The sequence below is a fragment of the Microtus oregoni genome, unplaced genomic scaffold (assembly GCF_018167655.1).
Source record: "Microtus oregoni isolate MIOR12 unplaced genomic scaffold, Mior012 000012F_ref0000307, whole genome shotgun sequence".
NCBI classification, from domain to species: Eukaryota; Metazoa; Chordata; class Mammalia; order Rodentia; family Cricetidae; genus Microtus; species Microtus oregoni.
The window spans coordinates 41,622,404-41,646,876 of NW_024543071.1; the positions used below are offsets into that span (position 1 = coordinate 41,622,404).

General features: G+C 42.3%; 1 protein-coding gene across 1 annotated transcript in view; it reads left to right on the top strand.

Moving 5' to 3' along the window:
* Pcsk5 (proprotein convertase subtilisin/kexin type 5) overlaps positions 1-24,473 on the top strand; it is a 429,292-nt gene that overhangs the window by 336,508 nt on the left and 68,311 nt on the right. Inside the window, exons 22-24 of the mRNA XM_041661614.1 lie at positions 583-719; positions 4,182-4,388; positions 5,527-5,595. Of these exons, the coding sequence (XP_041517548.1) occupies positions 583-719; positions 4,182-4,388; positions 5,527-5,595 (413 nt within the window). The remainder of the gene's footprint in view (positions 1-582; positions 720-4,181; positions 4,389-5,526; positions 5,596-24,473) is intronic.

Consider the following 24,473-nt stretch of genomic DNA (forward strand, 5'->3'; position numbering starts at 1 on the left):
CTAACTTTCGTGCCAGGCCTTTGTGGGTGTTTGTGAGCACGATCCACATAGGAGGAAATGAAATCCAAGTTCGTTTACAAGTTATGATGTGCATAAGGCAACTTCGTGGGTGGTCTCCAGCCTTCAAAATAGTGCTTCATTCTACTCTTCCAGGGCACTTAGATACGACACACCGCTCGCCAGCCATGGGCATGGTGAAAGAATTCCTTCTCCAATGCCTCTGGGTTCAGAGGCCCAGTTAGCATTCTGAAAGTCAGAGACTGTTTCTGATATTGGCTGGATTTGACCCGAAGCCTACAATATGACCTCAATCTTCATGAGCCTAGTTAGCTTATTAGGAAGCAGATTCGGGATCAGCTCCCTCACCAGTTTCTGGTTTGCCTGCTGATGGATCCACATCTTGGGCCAAGGATGGGTCTGTGACTAATATTTCACATGCCCTGAGATGACCAGCCCCAGGCATCACTCTCTGGGACAATGAGACCAAATTCATACAGCAAAGCATGCACACCACGTGTTCTGATTTTTGGCTCCTTCCAAAAAGTCACCCAGATGAACTCTCACCGCCTGCTTTTCCTCCAGAGTTTTTGATGATGGCCGCTGCATTTTGAATTGCGCCTCATGGAAGTTTGAACTTAAGAAGCAATGCTATCCGTGCCACCACAGTTGCCAAGGATGCCGAGGAAGGGGGCCTTCCAACTGTACCTCCTGTGGAGCAGGTGAGGGCAATTGCTGCTGGCTCCTCCCTCCTCTGGGTCTGTTCTCTCACAAGCCAGCATTTGGTTTGGCTCAGAAGCCTTGTGATGGAGCCTGAGGTTCAGAGTAGACAGCTACTCATTACAGCACCGGAACAACCTGAAGGCTCTGTTGCCTTCAGGACACACAAACCTCGTTCACATAATCGCACAGTTGACTCACTGCCCCTAAGGAGATGAGGGAAGCAAGAGGAAAGTCTGTTAAGTGTGTTGTCAAGCATGGCATGCAGACACAGTAAAATCAAGCTTTGTGGTGGTAGACCCGAAAAGCTAGAGAATTAGCAAGACACGTGTGGTCCCTAAACCAATAATGCATTAAAGGTTATGTCAGGTCTCTGAGTTAAGCTATGCCATTTAGATGACAAAGTAATCAGTTCACTCATGGCAGACGTGACCTTTTGGGCCAGTCTGAGTTACTCTCAGAGTATCTGCCGTCACTGGAGTGGAGGCCATGCCCTCCAGCATGTTGCAGTTGAACCCTTGACCCCTTGACCCTGCTCCAGCCCTGTTTTTTGTCTATCATGTTTTGTCTTCTTGTGAACCAGAATCACATTGTTTTGCCTAGAGAGTCAGTAGAGTTTCAGTGTGAGGCAAATTTAAATTTTGTACAATTTTAAAGACAAGAACTGTGGATTATTGGTCACCGCTGAATAGTTGGATGGTGTGTGGTTACACTGGACCCATCTTTCCCAAAGATTTGTTGGGGTGGAGCCTGAAACAGGCTACTCTGCTTCTCTCCACAGTCCTCGCTGGGTGTAGCTGACCCCGAGGTGACTGTTAGCATCTTATCCGTTATATTTATGTCATTGGTCTAGTGAAAGAGATTATTTTTATTCTTGCTTACAGTAAAACCAAGAAAAATGAAACAACAAGTGACAACATTTTAGATTGACAGGAACACAGAAAATTGGAGCCCCGCACCTCTCTTTCACACACGTTACTTATCACTCTTGTCCATAAGAACTCTGTGCCCCAGAGGAGTGGTGAACGTTTCCTACCTGTTCTCTACAATGCTCTGAACATGAGGCAGCACCTGGCATGTAGACTGTGTACATACAGAAGATAAGGGAGAGAATCCATGGTTCAGGAGGACCTTCAAGACTAGGGAAATGCACAACTCACCCTACATCCTCGATGGATGGATGGATGGATGGATGGATGGATGGATGGATGGATGGATTTCTGACAAGGCCTCCTGTATCTCAAGCTGCCCCAAACTCTCTGTGTAGCTTAGGAAAACCTTGAACTTTTGATCTTCTTATCCCTACCTCCTCAATGCTGGGATTAGAAGCATGCACCACTATGCCTGGTTTTATGCAATACTGGGGTTCAAACCTAAAGCCTTATATATGCTAAGCAAGTTCCCTACAACTGAGCCACATCCCCAACCCCCAGCTTTCTCACTAACTAGAAGACACTTCACTTCTGTAAGCCTCTTCTTATTTGTTTAAAAAGAAAGAAAGGACAAATGGGCATTTACAATCTCTTTCCCATCCAGCACTCCACAGCTCAGCATATGCCCCTCAAGTAGAACACAGGCAAATAGTCTCACATCTTACTACTACTTGTACCAAACCACATTGAAAGGACTTTGACATTTTTCCATATTTTATACTTGAAGGGCTGCATCTCATTTATCGTCTTAAATATTAAATGCCTCCTTCCGTTGCACAAGTTACAATTAGAAGCAATGGAAAATATAATAAACGGGAGCATGATGTATGATGGTTAAGTGTTTGCTAACTTGACCTGATTGAGAAATGCCTCATAGATTAGTAAAGGAAATCTCTGGAGGTTTCCAGGGAGGATCTACTAAGAGGGAAATTCCACCCTTAATGTAGGCTATACTATCCCATAAGCTGGGGTCCAGATGGAGGGGTGGGGGATGAGAAAGCCACTTAGTGGGGGAAATCCTCTCTGCTGTGTGACTTCAGGAAGTGAGCGTCTCTACTCCACCATGACCTCCTTGCCAGGATGCACTGACACCCTTGAACTGAGAGCCAGGATAAGTCTTCCATCCATCCCCTTACGTGTTTATGTTGGGTATTTCTGTCACTGCAATGGAAAAACTGACTCACCGTCAAGGAGTTTATAGAATAATAAGGAGGTTGGTCCTCACTTACTGAACAATAAGAAACTATCAGATAAGGGCCAAATGAGCAGTCAAAAAGCGGCCACAGATCATTTCCATATGTGGTAAGCAGAGGTTTTCTGGAGAGGGCAATTGTTTATCAAGCTCTTATTTAACATGCTCTCTTTATATCAAAAGCTCATGCTGACATGGCAGGGCTAATCTATGCCCTGAGGTTACCATGTTGAAAATTAATGCTTCACCTCAAGAAATTCCAGAAAGGAAGTTTCAATGAAAGGCTGAAATGTCCGAAAGTTCACGTGGTTTAGTCCAACATTTTACTGACTTTCCACTCCTGTCCCTGCAACAAGGGGTTACTGCTGACTTTATACACACACTCAGTGTCCCTGCAGCCTGACAGTCAGGGTTTGATCTCTGTGTGGCAGCTCACACGCTGAGTGAATGCTAGACCCAGGTAATTCGAGGCAACACAGATCAGCTAGTCTTCAGATGTGGGAAGTCTGGGTCTCAGAGAAATGAGTAGATGGTTACCCAGAGCGTGCTGAGCACTGCGACTCCCCAAAACTGGGAGCAAGGGGCCCCTAGGTCGATAGGTAGTATTAATCTTAATGTTGCTTATAAAAAAATATTTGAGGCTGTTCATAATCCTCTGTAACTGATCTTGATGTTTGTCTTACTGATTAGATTTTTCTGTTCTCTCCAGGAACAAATTCCCATGATCTGTCATTGCTGGGAAATGACAGATTCTTTTCTCATAATGCCCAGTGTTGACAGAATAAAACCCATAGGGACGATGTGGAGCTGTGGAGGTGTGCTTGATTTAGAGTGGCAATAAGGCAGAACAATTAGTGGCTTTGCAAAAACCCAGACATTAGTCAGCACAAGCTTGTGACTTTATTAGTGATTCCAGATCACTGTAAGATTACACGGCTATCGAGTGTGCCTGCCACGAAGCATGTGTTTGTTGTTATGGCATCTCTGTAACCCCCAAGTCTGAACGGGTCTACCTTTATCCCAAGGAGCCCTTGGGAAAGTTGAACACATTCTGAATTGTAGCAATCCGCAGAACACGGCTTGTGGTTTTGCAATGACATCCCAAATAGAAGTTGTTCACTCGAATATATAAAACAGTGTAAAATGATTCCCTGCAAGGAAAACTTTCTGCGATAAGGATATAGATATTGCACTTTTTTATTAAATCCATTCTGTTGCTCGCGATCCCCTAGGAACAAAAGCACTCAGTTGTTTCTCTTTTTAATAAAACATCTCACATTATATGAGCTCCATGGCTGCTTTTTGCATTTTCTCTTTCCCTCGTCCCTCTGACTGGTCAGACAAGCATGGTCGGGAGCGCTTCCTATACCAGGGAGAATGTCGGGAGAGCTGCCCTGTGGGCCATTATCCTGCCAAGGGACATGCCTGCCTGCCCTGCCCAGACAACTGTGAGCTTTGCTACAATCCACATGTCTGCAGTCGATGTATGAGTGGCTACTTCATCGTGCCCACCAACCACACCTGCCAGAGGCTGGAGTGCGGACAAGGTGAGGCTTCTGCGGGGTCCTACTCAGCACCAGGACGTGGGGTGACAGATTACACCTCGGGCACAGGGGAGGATTGGACTACCTTATTGCCAATTATCACAATGTTATTATGAACACTTAGAATGACTCTGAATAGCTCAGTCAGCAAGTGGGGCTGCAGGTATCTTCCCTTCCCACTTCCGAGGTCCACAACTCCCCAGCAGCAGAGAAAAACTGAGGTCAAAATCTCAGTCTTGGCCAACAGTTTTCTTCTCAGTTACTAGGTATGAGACTATGGGCCAAACTAATCTAATTTATCCATGCCTTGGGGCTTTATTTGTAAAGGAGCAAGTATAACACCAAGTAGGACTGCTCATGAGAAGCACAGAAAATCAGTATACCTAATACTATTTGAAATTTTTGAATGTTCTGTGAGTTGTATGTTGTTCTCACTGTTCGATTTCTTTGCTATATTGGAAGATGGTAAATTTAGCAGTATCGATTGTTTTTGGTCTCTTACATGTAAGAACTCTGCTATATAAGGACTATGGGTAGCCCATGTCTGAAGATAGTTTCAAGATATTTTAAATTAAGCACCCTTTCTATTTCTCCTTCCTGTTCACAGAGACAGTAATTTTTTTTTAATTTTAAATATGTTTGGTAAGTCAGACATAGAGTCTGATCTTTGTATATCTAATTCCATTTTCCTAGACTCAGAGCTGATTTACTGAATAAATCTAATCTACCAGCTTTATTTTAAAATTAGTTATATGACCAACCATGGTGGTTCATGGTTATAATCCGGTACTCAGGAAATGAAAGCAGTGAGTTTAAGGCTAATTTAAGCTACAAAGTGAGTTCCAGGTCAGCCAGAGCTACACAGCAAAAAATCAAAGCAAATCAAACAAGCAAGCAAAAAGACCAGTTATATGGAATATAGGCTAAGTCTGTTCTATTTGTGCCCACCTGAGTAGTTCAGTCTGTTAAATTAATATGGGATTTTAAAGCACATAACATCCTTCTTCAAGATGGTTTCAGGTTTCATAATTGTTCTGTGATTCACATAGAAATAAACCACACACCAAATATGTTTCCTAGCAGTGTATATGCCTCTAGCCAGTGGCTTTAAGTGGTGTTTTCCATTCCTCTCCCTGTTCAGGTGAATTCCAGGATTCTGAGTATGAAGAATGCATGCCTTGTGAGGAAGGATGTCTGGGATGCACTGTGGGTATGTCATGTTCCTTTGTTACTTAAAATGTTTAAATAGCTGTGACCCTTGTCATACATGCTGCTGCTACTGCTTCAACAAGGAGTCTTGTCATCAAGGTACCTATCAGTGTCCCCATCACTATCCCAGCACAGACAATGTCACGGTGACCCCATCACTACCCCAGTACAGACAATGTCACAGTGTCCCCATCACTACCCCAGTACAGACAATGTCACGGTGACCCCATCACTACCCCAGTACAGACAATGTCACGGTGTCCCCATCACTACCCCAGTACAGAAAATGTCACGGTGACCCCATCACTACCCTAGTAGAGACAATGTCACGGTGTCCCCATCACTACCCCAGTACAGACAATGTCACGGTGACCCCATCACTACCCTAGTAGAGACAATGTCATGGTGAGGAGATGCTTGTGAGGCAATAGTGTCAAGCTTAAGAAAGGATGGCAATATCTGCCCCTGGCACTCAAACTCTTCTTTATCAAGCTGGCAAATAAAATCAAACAAATGCCTGTTAACACTATAGTGGGTAGAGAGTTGGGGAGATCTCCTTTTGTGAAAATGACTCCATTGCTTGGAGTCTAAGACAATATGGTGATGGTGAAGTCAAAATTCCTGTTACTCAGTTCAATTCCCAGCAACCACAGCGTGGCTTACAACCATCTGTAATGAGACCTGGTAATTTTTCTGGCCTGCAGGCATACATGGAGGCATAACACTGTATACTAAATTAATTAATTATTTGATAAAAAGATAGATTCCTGTTACTCAACAAAAGCATATATACTCTCTAGTTCAAGCTTGTGGCTCCCTTATCCCTTCCTCTCACACTGCTGGTTCTGGGGTGAAGGAGAAGATGGGGTTGGTTTATAGCACATGGCATCAGTGGATTTGATGAAAAACATAAAATAAGGGGACTGTGATTTCAAGACTGCACTTTTACATAAGTCTAGGCAGCATATAGAAAAGAGCATACAGAATCTGTATAGGAAAACCCCAGTGGGAACAAAGTCATTTCTCTTTGTGGGGCTTCTGTGGAGGCCTGTGGTGCCTCTAAGATGTTACTATGTACATATCACATGGGAAATTTGTCAGGGTGCAGAACAAGCTGTTCAGTGGGAACATTACAGTAACTCCATAGACCACTTGTGAACTGTTAGATTACACTGTATCTAAGCAGACCTCTTACTGGCCTTACCCACTTAGACTTGTTTGTTTGTCTGTTTATTTATTCTTCTCTCATACAATACATCCCAACCATAGTTCCCATCCCTCTACTCCTTCCTGCCCCTCCTCTCCCCTCTCCCCTAGAACTCTTCCTCCTCCATTTCCCTTCAAAAAAGGGCAGGCCTCTCAAATATATCAAGCTAACACAGCATGACAAGATACAAGAAGTCTAGTCAAAAATCCTTATATCATGACTGGATGAGGCAACCCATTAGGAGGAAAAGGGTTCCAAGTTCAGGTGAAAGAGTCAGAGACACCCCCAGGTGCTATTAGGAGTCCCACAAAAACGCCAAGCAACAACCATAACATATATGTGGAGGACTTAAAGCAGACCCATGCAGGCTCTGTGATTGCTGCTTCAGTTGCTGTGAGACCCCGTGAGCCCTGCCTACTTAATTCTGTGGGTTATGTTCTCCTGGTGTCCTCAACCCCTCTGGCTCCTACAATTTTTCCTCCCCCTCTTCTGTGACTTCCTTAATTCTTAAATATTATGCATGAGCTATAGTTTATCTGAGACATTAGGAACATGAATAGCATTCTCTCATTATCATCTATTGTGGAATAAGGAGAAGAAATACAGTAATGGAGTAAAACTTCAGAAGGAGGTGGCAGGCAGAAATTTATGGGCAAAATTCTAAGTGTCTGGGAAGCAAAATTAACATTAAATGCAAATAATGAAAGAACTACAATTAAAACAATGGCCACTTTGTTTTATACTTTGTTTATGGATATTTTGTGTGTTTTGTCATATTCTGGTTTTGCAGCTATACCCAAACTACAGTCTTTCTTAGGAAGTGATAGGAGGTCTTGATGGCAGCGATGATGGATGCTCTGATGGTCTTGATTTTACTTTGGTCCATCTCAGACCTATTTTCCATTTAGGCATCTACCCCAACTGGATTTCTTTGGAGCGTTTACCTATGCTGAATGTACATGCCTGCATCTTTGTGGTTCACGGTGGTGGACTGAGTGTTTGAGTGCATTCTGGGGACAAATCCTAAACATTTTGGCTCTCTTGATGGTGTTCCATAAATAACAGAACAAATCAACTAAGTTAAACACAGAAGAATAAATTTTCCTTCCACATCTTTATTTTTTTTTTTATTCTAATTCTTCATTTTTTTTTTTAAATTTATTTATTTATTAAGGATTTCTGCCTCGTCCCCACAACCGCTTCCCATTTCCCTCCCCCTCCCCCGATCAATTCCCCCTCCCTCATCTGCTCGAAGAGCAATCAGGGTTCCCTGACCTGTGGGAAGCCCAAGGACTGCCCACCTCTATCCAGGTCTCGTAAGGTGAGCATCCAAACTGCCTAGGCTCCCACAAAGCCAGTACGTGCAGTAGGATCAAAAACCCACTGCAATTGTTCTTGAATTCTCAGTATTCCTCATTGTCCGCTATGTTCAGCTAGTCCGGATTTATCCCATGTTTTTTCAGACCTAGGCCAGCTGGCCTTGGTGAGATCCCAATAGAACATCCCCATTGTCTTAGTGTGTGGGTGCACCCCTCGTGGTCCTGAGTTCCTTGCTCGTGCTCCGTCTCCTTCTGCTCCTGATTTGGACCTTGAGATTTCTGTCCGGTGCTCCCGTGTGGGTCTCTGTCTCTGTCTCCTTTCATCGCCTGATGAAGGTTAATATTCCTGAGGATGCCTATGTGTTTGTCTTTGGATTCACCTTCTTATTTAGCTTCTCTAGGAACATGAATTATAAGCTCAATGTCCTTTATTTATGGCTAGAAACCAAATATGAGTGAGTACATCCCATGTTCCTCTTTTTGGGTCTGGCTTACCTCACTCAGGATAGTGTTTTCTATTTCCATCCATTTGTATGCAAAATTCAAGAAGTCCTTGTTTTTTACTGCTGAGTAATACTCTAATATGTATATATTCCATACTTTCTTCATCCATTCTTCCGTTGAAGGGCATCTAGGTTGTTTCCAGGTTCTGGCTATTACAAACAATGCTGCCATGAACATAGTTGAGCATATACTTTTGTTGTATGATAGGGCCTCTCTTGGGTATATTCCCAAGAGTGGTATTGCTGGATCCAGGGATAGGTTGATCCCGAATTTCCTGAGAAACCGAAACACTGCTTTCCAGAGTGGTTGCACAAGTTTGCATTCCCACCAGCAATGGGTGAGTGTACCCCTTTCTCCACAACCTCTCCAGCAAAGGCTATCATTGGTGTTTTTTATTTTCGCCATTCTGACAGGTGTAAGGTGGTATCTTAAAGTTGTCTTGATTTGCATTTCCCTGATCGCTAAGGAAGTTGAGCATGACCTTAAGTGTCTTTTGGCCATTTGAAGTTCTTCTGTTGAGAATTCTCTGTTCAGATCAGTGCCCCACTTTATAATTGGGTTGATTAGCCTTTTACGGTCTAGTTTCTTGAGTTCTTTATATATTTTGGAGATCAAACCTTTGTCAGTAGCAGGGTTGGTGAAGATCTTCTCCCAGTCAGTGGGTTGTCTTTTTGTCTTAGTGACAGTGTCCTTTGCTTTACAGAAGCTTCTCAGCCTCAGGGAGTCCCATTTATTCAATGATGCCCTTAGTGTCTGTGCTGCTGGGGTTATACATAGGAAGTGGTCTCCTGTGCCCATGTGCTGTAGAGTACTTCCCACTTTCTCTTCTATCAGGTTCAGTGTGTTCGGACTGATATTGAGGTCTTTAATCCATTTGGATTTGAGTTTTGTGCATGGTGATAGATATGGATCTATTTTCATTCTTCTACAGATTGACATCCAGTTTTGCCAGCACTATTTGTTGAAGATGCTCTCTTTTTTCCATTGTATACTTTTAGCTCCTTTATCGAAGATCAGGTGTTCATAGGTTTGTGGGTTAATGTCAGGGTCTTCTATTCGATTCCATTGGTCGACTTCTCTGTTTTTATGCCAATACCAAGCTGTTTTCAATACTGTAGCTCTGTAATAGAGTTTGAAGTCAGGGATGGTAATGCCTCCAGACAATCCTTTATTGTATAAGATTGTTTTGGCTATCCTGGGTTTTTTGTTTTTCCATATAAAGTTGATAATTGTCTTCTCCAGATCTGTGAAGAATTTTGATGGGATTTTGATGGGGATTGCATTGAATCTATAGATTGCTTTTGGTAGAATTGCCATTTTTACTATGTTGATCCTCCCAATCCAAGAGCAAGGGAGGTCTTTCCATTTTCTGGTGTCTTCTTCAATTTCTTTCTTCAAAGACTTATAGTTCTTGTCAAGTAGATCTTTCACTTCCTTGGTCAGGGTTACCCCAAGGTATTTTATGCTATTTGTGGCTATCGTGAAAGGTGATGCTTCTCTGATTTCCCTCTCTGCTTCCTTGTCCTTAGTGTATAGGAAGGCAACTGATTTTTTGGAGTTGATCTTGTATCCTGCCACATTACTAAAGCTGTTTATCAGCTGTAGGAGTTCTTTGGTAGAATTTTTGGGGTCGCTTATGTACACTATCATATCATCTGCAAATAACGAAAGCTTAACTTCTTCCTTTCCAATACGAATCCCCTTGATCTCTTTATGTTGTCTTATTGCTATTGCTAGAATTTCAAGCACTATATTGAAGAGGTATGGAGAGAGTGGACATCCTTGTCGTGTTCCTGATTTAAGTGGGATGGCTTTGAGTTTTTCTCCGTTTAATTTAATGTTAGCTGTTGGCTTGCTGTAAATAGCTTTTATTATATTTAGGTAGGACCCTTGTATCCCTATTCTCTCCAAGACCTTTATCATAAAGGGGTGTTGAATTTTGTCGAATGCTTTTTCAGCATCTAGTGAAATGATCATATGGTTTTTTTCTTTCAGTTTATTTATATGGTGGATTACATTGATAGATTTGCGTATGTTGAACCAGCCCTGCATCTCTGGGATGAAGCCTACTTGATCATAATGGATAATTTTTCTTATGTGTTCTTGGATTCGGTTTGCCAGTATTTTATTGAAAATTTTTGCGTCGATGTTCATGAGTGAGATCGGTCTGTAATTCTCTTTCTTGGTTGGGTCTTTTTGTGGTTTTGGTATCAGGGTAACTGTAGCTTCATAAAAGGAATTTGGCAATGACTCTTCTGATTCTATATTGTGAAATACATTAAGGAGTATAGGTATTAGTTCTTCTTGGAAGTTCTGGTAGAATTCTGCATTGAAACCATCTGGTCCTGGGCTTTTTTTCGAAGGGAGATTTTTGATAACCATTTCTAATTCTTCGCGAGAAACCGGTCTATTTAGATCATTCACCTGGTCTTGGTTTAGCTTTGGTATGTGGTACTTATTTAAAAAAATGTCCATTTCTTTTGTATTTTCCAGTTTTGTGGCATACAGGCTTTTGTAGTAAGATCTAATGATTCTCTGAATTTCCTCTGTGTCTGTGGTTATGTCCCCCTTTTCATTTCTGATCTTATTTATTTGCGTGTTCTCTCTCTGTCGTTTAATTAGTTTGGATAGGGGTTTGTCGATCTTGTTGATTTTCTCCAAGAACCAGCTTTTTGTTTCATTGATTCTTTGGACTGTTTTCTGTGTTTCTATTTTGTTGATTTCAGCCCTCAGTTTTATTATTTCCAGTCTTCTACTTCTCCTGGGCGCGTCTGCTTCTTTTTTTTCTAGAGCTTTCAGGTGTGTTGTTAAGTCCCCAATGTATGCATTCTCCGTTTTCTTTAAGTGGGCACTTAGTGCTATGAACTTTCCTCTTAGCACTGCTTTCATTGTGTCCCATAGGTTTGAGTATGTTGTCCCTTTATTTTCATTAAATTCAAGGAAGACTTTAATTTCTTTCTTGATTTCTTCCTTGACCCAGGTGTGGTTCAGTAGTTGACTGTTCAGTTTCCATGAGTTTGTCGGTTTTTTGGGGGCAGCGTGGTTGTTGCCTTCTAATTTTAATCCGTGATGATCTGATAAGAAACAGGTGGACACTGATATTTTTTTGTATCTGTGGAGGTTTCCTTTGTTTCCGAGTATGTGGTCAATTTTTGAGAAGGTTCCATGAGCTGCAGAGAAGAAGGTATATTCTTTCCTATTTGGGTGGAATGTTCTATAGATGTCTGTTAAGTCCATTTGCTTCATTACCTCCAATAATTCTCTTAATTCTCTATTAGGTTTCTGTCTGATTGACCTGTCCCTTGGAGAGAGAGGTGTGTTGAAGTCTCCTACTACTAGTGTGTGTGGTTTGATGTCTGCCTTGAGTTCTAGTAATATTTCTTTTACATAAGTAGGTGCTTTTATATTGGGGGCGTATATATTCAGGATTGAGACCTCCTCCTGATGAATTGTTCCTGTTATGAGTATAAAGTGACCGTCTCGGTCTCTTCTGATTGATTTTAGTTTGAAGTCAGTTTTGTTAGAAATTAGTATGGCCACACCTGCTTTTTTCTTAGGACCATTTGCTTGAAACACCTTTTCCCAACCCTTTACTCTGAGTAGGTGCCTGTCTTTGTGGTTGAGATGTGTTTCTTGCAAACAGCAGAATGTTGGATCCTGTTTTCGTATCCAATCTTTTAGCCTGTGCCTTTTTATAGGTGAATTGAGCCCATTAATATTAAGTGATATTAATGACCAGTGGTTGTTTACTCCGGTTATTCTTATTGCTTTTGGTAGTAGAGATTGTCTCCCTTCTTTGAGATGTGCTCGTGAAGGGTCATTAGATGCCTGGGTTATTGTAGGCAGTGTTGGCAGTGTTGGATTCCTTGGGTTGCGATTTTCCTTCTATTACTTTCTGTAGGGCTGGATTTGTGGCTACGTATTGTTTAAATTTGTTCTTATCCTGGAATGTTTTGTTTTCTCCATTGATAATGAATGATAGCTTGGCTGGGTATAGTAGTTTGGGTTTGCATCCATGGTCTCTTAGCTTCTGCAGAACCTCTATCCAGGACCTTCTGGCTTTCATAGTTTCCATCGAGAAGTCAGGTGTAAGTCTGATCGGTTTACCTTTATAAGTTACTTGCCCTTTTTCTTTTGCAGCTCTTAATATTTTTTCTTTAACCTGTATATTTTGTGTTTTGATTATTATATGGCGAGGAGATGTTTTTCTTTGATCCAGTCTATTTGGTGTTCTGTATGCTTCTTGAATATTTAAGTGAATATCTTTCTTTAAGTTGGGAAAGTTTTCTTCCATAATTTTGTTGAAAATATTTTCTGGGCCTTTGAGCTGTGACTCTTCTCCTTCTTCTATTCCTATTATTCTTAGGTTTGGTTTTTTTATTGTGTCCCATAGTTCCTGAATGTTTTGTGTTGAGAATTTGTTGGCTTTGCTTTTTTCTTTGATCTGTTCGTTTATTTTCTCTATGGTGTCCTCAGCATCTGAGAGTCTTTCTTCTAGCTCTTGTATTCTATTGATTATGCTTGTTTCTGTAGACTCTGCTCGTTGGCCTAGATTTTCCATATCCAGCTGGTCCTCAGATTGTATTTTCTTCTTTGCCTTCATTTCAGTTTTCAATTCTTGAACTGTTTCCATTACCTGTTTGATGGTTTTTTCTTGGTTTCCCAGGGTATCATGTACGTATTTACTCATTTCTTCAAACTTTTTGTTATACTTCTCATCCATTTCCATAAGGGCATTTTTTACATGTTGTTTAAGGGACTCTATTATCTTCATAAAGTCGATTTTTTCCATTTCTTCTGTGTTAGGTTGTTCAAATACTTCTGTTGTAAGATCATTGGGTTCTGATGTTTTCATGTTGTTTTTCGGATTATTGGGAGAATTCTTGCCTTGGCGCCTGCCCATCTCCTCCTATTGATCCTATCCAATGGGTCCTTTAAAAACCGGATCAGGTTTCCCTGCTGGCCAAGGGCTCCGCTTACAAAATGCCCTCACTCTCTTTCGTGGTTCCTGCTGCAGGCCAAGAACCCTCTCACCCCTCTGAAGGATCTTCAGGACAGGACCAGGCTCCCCTTGTGCCAGTGACCTGGCCAACCAAAGGCCTACCTCTTTGATTCGATTGTAGTAGAGCGATCTGCTCTCCTTATTGCACGCCTGTTCCCGCTGCTTGGGTCTGCCTCTGCGCCGGTCCCCGAAAGCCTCTTCCTGTATGCGGTGTTGCTCCGCCGCGTCTGGCCGCCGCCGCTCCGCCGCGTCTGGCCGCCGCCGCTCCGCCTCTGTGCGGCTGGCCGCCGCCGCTCCGCCTCTGTGCGGCTGGCCGCCGCCGCTCCGCCTCTGTGCGGCTGGCCGCCGCCGCTCCGCCTCTGTGCGGCTGGCCGCCGCCGCTCCGCCTCTGTGCGGCTGGCCGCCGCCGCTCCGCCTCTGTGCGGCTGGCCGCCGCCGCTCCGCCTCTGTGCGGCTGGCCGCCGCCGCTCCGCCTCTGTGCGGCTGGCCGCCGCCGCTCCGCCTCTGTCCCTTCCACATCTTTAAAACAGCCTAAAAATAATGTACCTTTGAGGATTGCCTCAGACTCGGATATCATCCTGAACGGGGTATAGAGTTATATGACATGATTCTATGGAAATGAGAATAAACATTTACTCATCCCAAATGAAGGACTGAAGAGAGACCAAACTGCAGATACTACCCAAGCGCAGCTTGGTGAGCCCACGACGTTCTTGGGGTTACTTGCAGGAATGTAGGCAAGGGGTTACTCCCAAGAGTATAAGTGACTCAGACAACTACATCCTCAAATCCCACCCCAGCCTGGGTGACAGTTCACGAAAGCTGGGAAACCTGGAACATACACTATGTTGGAGTATGTCCTTTCCAAGCTTCTCAGTTTTCCTAAGTCTTGTCTGAGAGTATTTGTCATCAGTCCTCAATGCATATATACGTGTGTGTGTGTGTGTGTGTGTGTGCGCACACATGCGCGTGCATGCGTGAGAAGAGAAAATCCTAGTGAATCTGGTCAGTTACAGGGACTTCCTGAAGTTCTTCTGAGATGTTTACTTTCTGAACTTAATGAACTTCCCTGCAGGATGGAATGTTTCATGTCCCCATGTAAGCATCCTGTAGCTTCTATTTAACTAATAAATCATTACGATTTGCTTTACGAAGTGCTATTGGCATATCCAATTCCTTCCTTCATTTAGGAGACTTTAGCTGTCTGCTGCGTGCCAGGTACTCACCATGGCACTGGGAATTCAAAGGTAACATGACAGGCATCTTCTAGGAAGGCTGTGTCACTAGAGACGCACCTGGAATGAAGCTCTTTATGAGATTGGCCTAGAGTGGAGGGAGGTTCAAGTACAGCAGGGTCACCAGGGAATGTGACAAGAACAGCCAAAGTGCTGAGTTTAACATCTTAAATTCTAATATTTCTCTTCGTTTACAAAATGTCAGTGTGTTGGGTCTTGTGTGTTCTTGAACTGACTTGCCTGTTCTCAACCATGATCTCATTTCTGAGCCTTTGTAATCTCTCTAGTGGAATGAGCCCTCCCTCTCTCCCTTTCACGTGCAGGTTCCATGACACTGGTCTAACATTTGGTTTGTGCATATCTTTCTGCCTGACACCAAAGGGCTTGCTTGAGAATAAGCTCTCTGACTTACACAAGCAAAGCAGCAGGCCAGGATCGAAAGACACACACAGTTGATATGCAAATGTCCCTCACTTGTGGTGGCCTGGCTTAACAATGTTCTGTCACACCATGGTGTGACAATGACCTTAGGACTTTAAATTAGGATCTTTTTATGCACTGACAGTATGCACACAGAATTCCCTTGCATTGCTGTGCAGCAGCAAACCACAGCTGTTAAGAGGCCACCAGCTCAAGTCAACAGCCAATACCATGCGGTGTGTTATGTGACCAACAATTCTTCAGTATAACACATGAGATAACCAACATTTGATTACAAAATAATCTCGTGTTAGAGGCACTTGCTCAAGTGTTCTGAGAATGTATGAGAGAGTCTGGGTCCTAGGCTCTAGGATATGCTATAATGTTTGGTCGATCATTAGCATTAAACACAGTTTTGTCTTAACAGTATGCTCCATTTATGTCTATCAAAACATAGCTCCTCTGTAAGTTTAAAAAAATACGTATAAATACTTCCTGGGTTGAATTTGAGGGTTTCCCAAGTTTAAAACAGAAGGGATAGTTCATGAGACTCCGGGTTCAGAGTCAATATTTTCTCTAATTAAATTGTGTTCGCAATCCAAGAAAAGAAAAAAAAATCTTACATTAAAAATGATTTTATAGACTATTAGAACTGAAAGATTTGATAAAAATGTGTTTCATTCCATGTTATAGTTTTAAGCAGGGAAGAATGGGAACTTTAAAAGATATGAATAACTTACCAAGATCTGTCCAAAAGGCTTCTTGTGAAGCAAAACGTCATCCTTTGGAGAGAATTTCACTTTATTCCATCTTAACAATGCAGATTCTTTCTGATAGGGTCTAGACAATCTCTGGAGGAATCAGAACAAGTAGGAGCAGACATCGGAGACATTTTTATCTATGCTATGTCATAAACAGTTGTTGTGGATGCTAGGGATATCTTGAGAGTTTTGTATTCCTTTTCAGAGATTTAGGACACTATAGATTAATGTCTGTGTTTCACAACTAATAAAGGAAAACTCAGTTTCTAGGTTGATGGGAACCGCAGCCAGCTCCAGGGAAGAGCTAGGTCTTTTCAGTTCAAGAAATATTTTCATAAAGGAGACAGAAAACTAACCCATGACCAAAAAGTGATTGCTTTGTCTGGAGGAAAGCACTGAATTTGATCGTCTAGGGTGAAGCTGAGGGAATATTTATTGTTATGGAGTGAGGTTTCTCTTCCTTATCAGGCTATAAACACACAACATTCCTGTTTTCTTCTAAGAATAATTGACATCAAATTCTTTGTTTTTCTAATAAGTATTTTCAGTTGGCATTTTTCCCAAAGGAAAATCTGAAGGTTTGGGGTTCTATTTTGACTATTTGGGGTAAGGTAGATACAATTTTACTTGATGTCTTAAGGTAAATCTTTCACAGTTTTAACATAATGGATGTAGTATAATCTGAGATTTGAGGTCCATACCTATTTATCCACTGACTTAATAATGGATTTTAATCACATTATATAAAATCTTTACTCCCTTATCTCATTAATAAAAACAGAAGTTACGGCGCTTGTATTTTGGCTCCACTGGACATAAAGAAATTCCATCAACTTTTATTCTTTGAAAAGAATGTAGTCTAGAAACCTTTTAAAATTTAGACAATTGCTAAAAAAAATCATAAAATTTAAGTTTCAAACAAGGAGAAAAACATTTATAAGAAAATTTTAGACGGGGACCCTCCTACCCTGAAGCAATCAGAGGAGTTTTCCAGAAAGGCAGCACAGCAAGGGGGCTATGAGTTTGCCTGTGTTGCCCCCAAAGAAGAGGAAGAGCTGCCCTAAGTATGGGGCTTCCACGTGGTGATAAGTGGCGAGACGTTACTCCATGGATTTCTCACCAAGGAATGTATGAGTGTTGAAGAAGGAATGAGCAAATATAAGGAAACAGACAGAGAAAGGTTTAGAGAAGCCACTAAAAATCCAAACCTTGAGTTCAATGAATGCATTTTAAAAATATTCTTTAGCTGAAACGGAACAACTGAAGGTTAAAGAGCAGCAGATGGACAGAAGGAAAGATGGAAAGCTAGGAGGTGTGGCTCAGTAGTAGAAAGTTTGCCTAGAATATGTGAGGCTCTGCGTTCCATCCTCAGCACTTAAATAAACACACAAACAAACAAGAAAACATGATTGGGTTGTGTGGGGTTTTCTATTTGAAATGGGGTCTACGACAGCCTGTGTTGGCCTCACTGTGTAGCTGAGGAGGATCTTTAACTCCTGGTCATATCCTCATCTGCTTCCCACTGCTGGGGTTGCAGGTGTGCGCCGCTGCATTCAGTGGCGAAGAGATCAAATTCAGGGCTTCCCGCATGCAGGACAAGGGCTCTGCCAACAGAGATGCATCCTCAGCTCTAGGGTGCTGTTCTGAGGAGGAATTTTATGCTGAATTTGGCTACTGACTTAGCAGTGTTTAGGAGTAATGGACAGGCAGAGGGACTATAGCATCAACAGCAGTAAGAACACTCTTACAGAATCCAGGTAGAAGGAAAAGCAATCTAGCCGAGGGGACACTAAGACAATATGAAGAAAGGTATAGGCTTTTAAATCACACAAGACAAATGGCCCCCAAGCAAGAAAAGCTACCGGTTTATCAGGTGGGAGATATGAATTAAAATGCCCATGGGTTGTATGACTTTTCCCAGGCAATCTGTTTTGTTCACCCCAGACACAGAGGCAACAGCAGGCCAAGAAGTTATGCCCTGAAAGTCCAGCTGGTGCACTAATGTGTTTATTGGAGATCCTCAAAGGACCATGCGTGAGAGGCTGCTTGCAGGAACATGGGAAAGTGAGAGCCCACTGTGCACAGCTATGTACATCCTCAGGGAGGTGTGGGGCTCCTTAAGCCTTATTAGCTTCATGAGCCTCCCCTTCCTGCCATGAAAGAATGTTCACGAGTTTGATCTTGTCAAGGTCTCCTAAGGGTGGATGAACAGTTGCTCTAATTCAAGACAGCAATGTGCACACCAACCCAGAGGAATGCACCGCCCCATAGGACAGTTCTTCACCCTTCAGACTGGCACACCAAAAGCGTGTTCTTCTGCCATCATGATTTCATAGATGTTTGTTCTTGTGAAGGATCTTAGCAATTTTACCAGGCCCCTCCCTTTTTGTTTTTTCAAATTTCTTTAAGATGATTAATTTACCCTTTCTCTTAGAAACATGTTTGACTTTTCTTTGGTGTAACCAAATCACTGCCCTTCCCACCCTTGAGTTTGGGGGACTGTTATTGAGTGACGTAAAGGCGGTATGGCACAGCACTGTCACTGAACTGGCTAATCTGTTAGCTGTGGCCACTAGGTAACTAATAGCAGAGCTGTAAATACAGAGTAGATGTACTGGAGAAAGGGAAAATTTGAATCTTGGACAAGGAAGAGCAAGATATTAGAAACCAAATCATTGAGTCCGGGAGGCAAGTGGATATACAAACATCCATGGTGGTATGAATGTAGCCAACCCCGGGAAGCAGACTAAATGCCAAGCTCATAGCTGAGCAGCCTAGAGTACGTGAGCACGCGAGTATTCCACAGCCATCAAGAACAAAAAAGATCTGTATAAAGTAATAGCGATTTCCAGATACACTGTTTTACACACATTCTGTCTTGTGCCTCCCCCTCCCTTCTGTCTCCCTCCCACCTTGTGCCCCCTCCCTCTCCCCGCTGTCCCCCTCCCACCTTGTACCTCCCCCTTCCCTCTGTCCTCCTCCCACCTTGTGTCTCCCCCTTCCCTCTGTCTCCTTCCCCACCTTATGCCTCCCCACCTTGTGCCCCCTCCCCCTCCCCACTGTCCTTCTCCCACCTTGTGCCTCCCCCTTCCCTCTGTCCTCCTCCCACCTTGTGTCTCCCCCTTCCCTCTGTCTCCTTCCCCACCTTATGCCTCCCCATCTTGTGCCCCCTCCCTCTCCCTGCTGTCCCCCTCCCACCTTGTGCCTCTTCCTCCACTCTGTCTCTCTTTACACCTTGTGCCTCCCTCCTCTCCCTTCTTTCCCCTCCCCACCTTATGCCTCCCCATCCCTCTCTCTCCCCCTCCCCACCATGAGTCCTTCCACTTTTTGTAACTTCTCTTCCGCTTTCCTATCTCACGTGCCCTTCCCACCCCTTCCTCGGCATCTCTTACCCACTCTCATGGTCTCCTGTCTAGTTTCATAGCCTTTACTCACCTGTACATCCACTTATATATATTAATACAAACAACAGAAGTTCAGGCCCAAATGTGGATAAAAACATGCAGATTTTGTCTGTCTGGATCTGGGCAATAATACTTAACAGAATACTTTGCAGATCCAGTCATTTTCCTGCGAACTCCATAACCTAATTTTCCCCTGTGGATAAAAACAAGATTCCATTGTGGACGCAGACTTCATTTTGTTATTCATCCATCTATGGATGGATGTATAGACTGGCTTGATTTCCTTGTCATTGTCAGTTATTCATCTGTAAACATGGATGGACCAGCATCTCTGTGGCAGGATATATACATGTATTTCTGGGGGTATATGGCCAGGAGAGGTATAACATGGGTAGCACGATGTTCTGTTTTTTGGTTTCCAGTGCACTTTCATGCTAATTCCCCAGTAGCTATACTAGCTCCAGTCCCACCAGAAGTGAATAAGTTCTCCTCTTGCCCCACAGTGAATTTCTCACTGGCATTCTTTGTCTTTTGTTTTCTTGATCTTAGTCGTTCTGACTAGTGTGAGATAGAATCTAAAAGTCGTTTTAATCTGAGCTTTCCTGATGGCTAAGGATGGTCAACACTTCAAGAAATATTATTTTTTGTATTTCTTCTTTTGAGAACTGTCTGTTCATTTCAATGGCAGCTTAGAGATTTTGGTGCTTAATTTTTGCGGGTTTTGTTCATTTATCATTTGTTTTTTGTATATAGTATATGGCTATGTATTGTGTGCCTATACAGCACCTACAGAGAACAGAAGAGAGTGTTGGATCCCGTAGATCTTGAGTTACAGATGGTTGAATTGAACTTGGGTCCTGTAAAAGAGTAGCCAGTGCTCTTAACTGCTAAGCCATCCAACACCATAGGTTTTGCAGTTCTTTATATAGTCTAGATATAGTTCTGTCTGTGGTAGAGCTGGCAATGCCTCCCCCATTCTGTAGGCACTTACCTTGTTCTGTTGACAGTTTTCTTTTTAGTGCAGAAACCTTTTAATTTCATGTGCTCTCATTTGTTACCTCTTAGGATGTTTCCTGGACTGTTGGAATCTTCTTCAGAAAGTTCTTGGCTACATTGCAAACTTGAGTGTCATTTCCTATTATTTCTAGGTAGGATCTGCTCACTTAGTCATGGCTTGTTATCCACTCTATTACCTAGTCAATTAGTTGAAAATTATTTGAGGAAGGAATAGGAAAAAAAGGGAACGCTTTCCTCTTTTTCGGAAACTTTCAGCTGGCAGATGCATAAGAAACGCATCATTGACTCAAGGAGAATGAGCGAGCAATCAGTATGTCCTAAAATCAGTGCTTGCAAAACTACTGGGCAACGGGATAACCACAGGGTCTTAAAGTACCCTCAGAATGGACAGCTAATTACAACCAGTCTACCCAAGTTACTGCAATTAGCATCTCTGTAACTAATCCGAACCACTTCATGTTCTATGTCTATGAATGAAATAAGTTCCATAATAAAGATACTTTGCTCTAGTATCTGTGACAAAAGTATCTGGAAGGCAAACAGGCTACCATGCTACGTTTGCCATCTTTTTAGAACATTGTCGTTGTTATGCCTGAGAGTTGTTAATAACATCTAAGGAGAAGGGTCATAATTCAGCTTGTACTGCATAGGAGAGCATCCCAAGTAACAATGTGGTCCAAATTCAAGAATTCTGAGAGGAAGCAAGTCATACTGAGCTGGAAGATAGTCACAAGAGAAATCCCAGACTGGGACCGTTTGTGCAACCACTGACCTGTACTTGTAAGAAAAATGTAATCTTGTGGGAAAAGTACAATATAAGTAAAAGAATAGAACAAGAAGAAATGAAATGAAAGAACAAAAATGGATAAAAGCGTGAGCAGACTGAGGGAAGAGGGATCCTAGCAAATCAAAGTTGCTCTGTTTCTGTCTTTCTTCAGATTTGAAAAAATTTTAAAGAGCTTTAAAAGAATTTAGAAAGGTACTTCATGCTCATAGATGAGCATGCCTAACCACACCCCTGAATTAGTAATGTTTCCAGCCCACAAATCTTGGTTTTTTATAAGCTTCTAATGTTCATTTGTTTGACACATGGTTTCTCTGTATAGCCCTGACTGTCCTGGAACTCACTCTGTACACCAGACTGACCTTGAACTCACAGAGATCCACTTGCCTCTACCTACAGAGTGCTGGGACTCAAGGCATGTGCCACCACCACCCGGCTAAATCTTGGTTTTTAATTTTATTCTCCAATAAAAGCAATTAGGCTCTTTGTTAAATTAGTTGACTTATGACAGAAAATATACAAGATGAACTTGCAGCATCTTATGATGATAGAAAGTAAGAAATTACTCAAAGGCAACAAAAGAAAAACTTTATAAAAGCCCAAAACCCTTTGGTGGTTTGGAAGAGAATGGCTCCATAGGCTCACCTGTCTGGATGCTGGATTCATTGGTGAAATAGTATGAGCTGTGCTGGCTAACTTTATGTCAACTTGATACAAATTAGAGTCATCTGAAAGAAGGTAGCCTTAATATAAGATCAGGTAGTAAGGCATTTTCTTAATTAGTGATTGATGGTGGGAGGGCCCAGTCCATTGGGAGTGGTGCCATTCCTGGGGTAGTGGTCTTGGGTTCTATAAGAAAGCAGGCTGAGCAAGCCACTTTGAGCAAGGCAGTGAGCACTAACCTTCCATGGTTTATGCATCCGTTTCTGGCTCTGGGGTCTTGCCCCATTTGAGCTCCTGGCCTGACTTTCTTCAGCAATAGACCTCAATGTGGAAGTGTAAGCCAAATAAACCTTTTCCTCTCCAAGTTGCTTTGGTCATGGTGTTTCATCACAGCAATAGTAACTTAAGATAGGAGAATTAGGAGGTGTGGCCTTGTTGGAGAAGATATGTTACTGTGTCTCAAAAGCCCAGGCCAGGCCCAATCTTGTTCTTTCTTTGCTACCATCTGGTAGATCAGATACAAGCTCTCAGCTAGCGCTCCAGGGCCATGTTTGCCTGCCTGTTACCAAATTTCCCACCATAATGATCCTGGACTAACCCTCTGAAACTGTAAGCAAGCCCTCAATTGACTATTTTTCTCTTATATGTGCCTTGGGTCCTGTTGTCACCAATAGAACAGTTAGAAGAGTAACTAAATATCCCCCAAGGATGGCACATCTGATAAACACATAAACCACCCAAAAAGTGTCTCCAGTGATCAGGGTTGTGGTAATCTGAGCTAAAATGTAAGTAAAACATTATTCATTTGTAACCCAGAGAATATAACAAATAGCTATGAATTAGTACAAAAGGTATTGTTGAATTAAATAAATGAATCAGTATGATAAGAGGATAAATATTCCACACAAATCAAATGGAAATAACTCATTAAATTAGTTCTCCTTTAAGGCAGTGGAACATACAATAAACCTAAAAAATTTGATGGGTTTTAGATAAGATATTATCTAAACATAAAAATGTGAAGGAGCCCCTTCCAGAGAGTTTGAAAATGCCCCATATCATGATTGTTAGAATAACCCTATGACTGTCTTATGAACTTATTCAACTATGAGGCACAAATGTTGCACTATGAAAATACATTTCAATAAAATGACTCGGGGAAAAAAAGAATAGTTAAGTTTTGCAATGAATCCATGAGTGCCTAGGACTTATAACCATCTAGTGCTCTGAGTGGTACTTCACATTTTTTAATGACATTACCCCATTTAATCATCAACGGGCATTCTGTTAGCCCTTAATGTGGGTGACATCGTCACATTCACTATTAGTTCTTACAGATGGGGAGTTCAAGATCAGAGGAGTGGGGAGACATCCTTGTGTGTTCATGGAAAGTGATGGGGTTCAGAAGCCAGTTTTCCTGACTTGGTACACGCCTTCAATCCCAGCACGCAGGAGGCAGAGGCAGGAGGATTTCTATGAGATTGAGACCAGCCTAATCCACATAGCAAGTTCCAGGACAGCTGGAATAAAGATGCCCTGTCTCAAAATAAGATGATTTTGAGCAATTTTGTTTATAATTTTGCTTATACATTTCAAGGGAAGGAGTTAACACATAGGGATAAATGGATGGATGGATAGATAGATAGATAGATAGATAGACGACAGAGATAGATAGATGACAGAGATAGATAGATGAGAGCGAGAGAGATGGCAGGGGTTTAATGTAATAACAGACATCCCTAAACTTCAATGGCTTCAAACAACAAAGATTTAATCTCTCATGTTGTCCTTTCATCACGAATCATCATAGGGACGGCTGTTTGGGGTTGTCTTCAATCCAGGACCAGAGAGATTACCCAACTACCATTTATTCATCTTGTTCTCTTCATCTTGTCATTGTCGTCTTCTCACAGCCTGAAGATTCTGTCATGCTCTGATAAGTGGGCTACTGACAAAGCGCCAGATGGCTGGGTCCTGACGGAAGCTGACAGCAGAAGGGATGTTCTCTGACACACGGTTTTCTTCTTGACTGCTGGGTCAGGGGCTCTTTCATAGATATTTTCTCCTTGTCATTGTTTCCTATATTTTATATTTCACTAGATATTACATGTAGTCTGGGGATGATTTTAAGTGTATTAGAGGCTGAGTGCAAGTGATATGTAAGTACCACATCCTGTATATAAGGTACTTGAGCATCTGCAGATCTTGACACCATGGGGGATTCTGGGAAAATCTTCTACAGACACTTAGTGATAACAACATTCCCAAATGTGTTCCTGCTTGCCTTCACCATATGAGTAGTCCCTCTCCATCCTTCTGACCTTGGAAAAGGCAGTGTCTTTCTGTCTCTCAAGGGAACTCCTTTGAAGAAGTCACTGTTTTGAAATTGGTGGAATTTTCCAAAATATTCTTCTAGCACATTTCTCTGATCTCTAACTGCTAGTGATGCAAGAGGAGGAACAACGACCAATGCCTTATGACCAGAGAGTGAGCTGGCAGGGAAAAGACTTGGCCTTTCTCTATTCTTGATTCTCGGATCTCCACTGTTATGGTGAATCTTCAT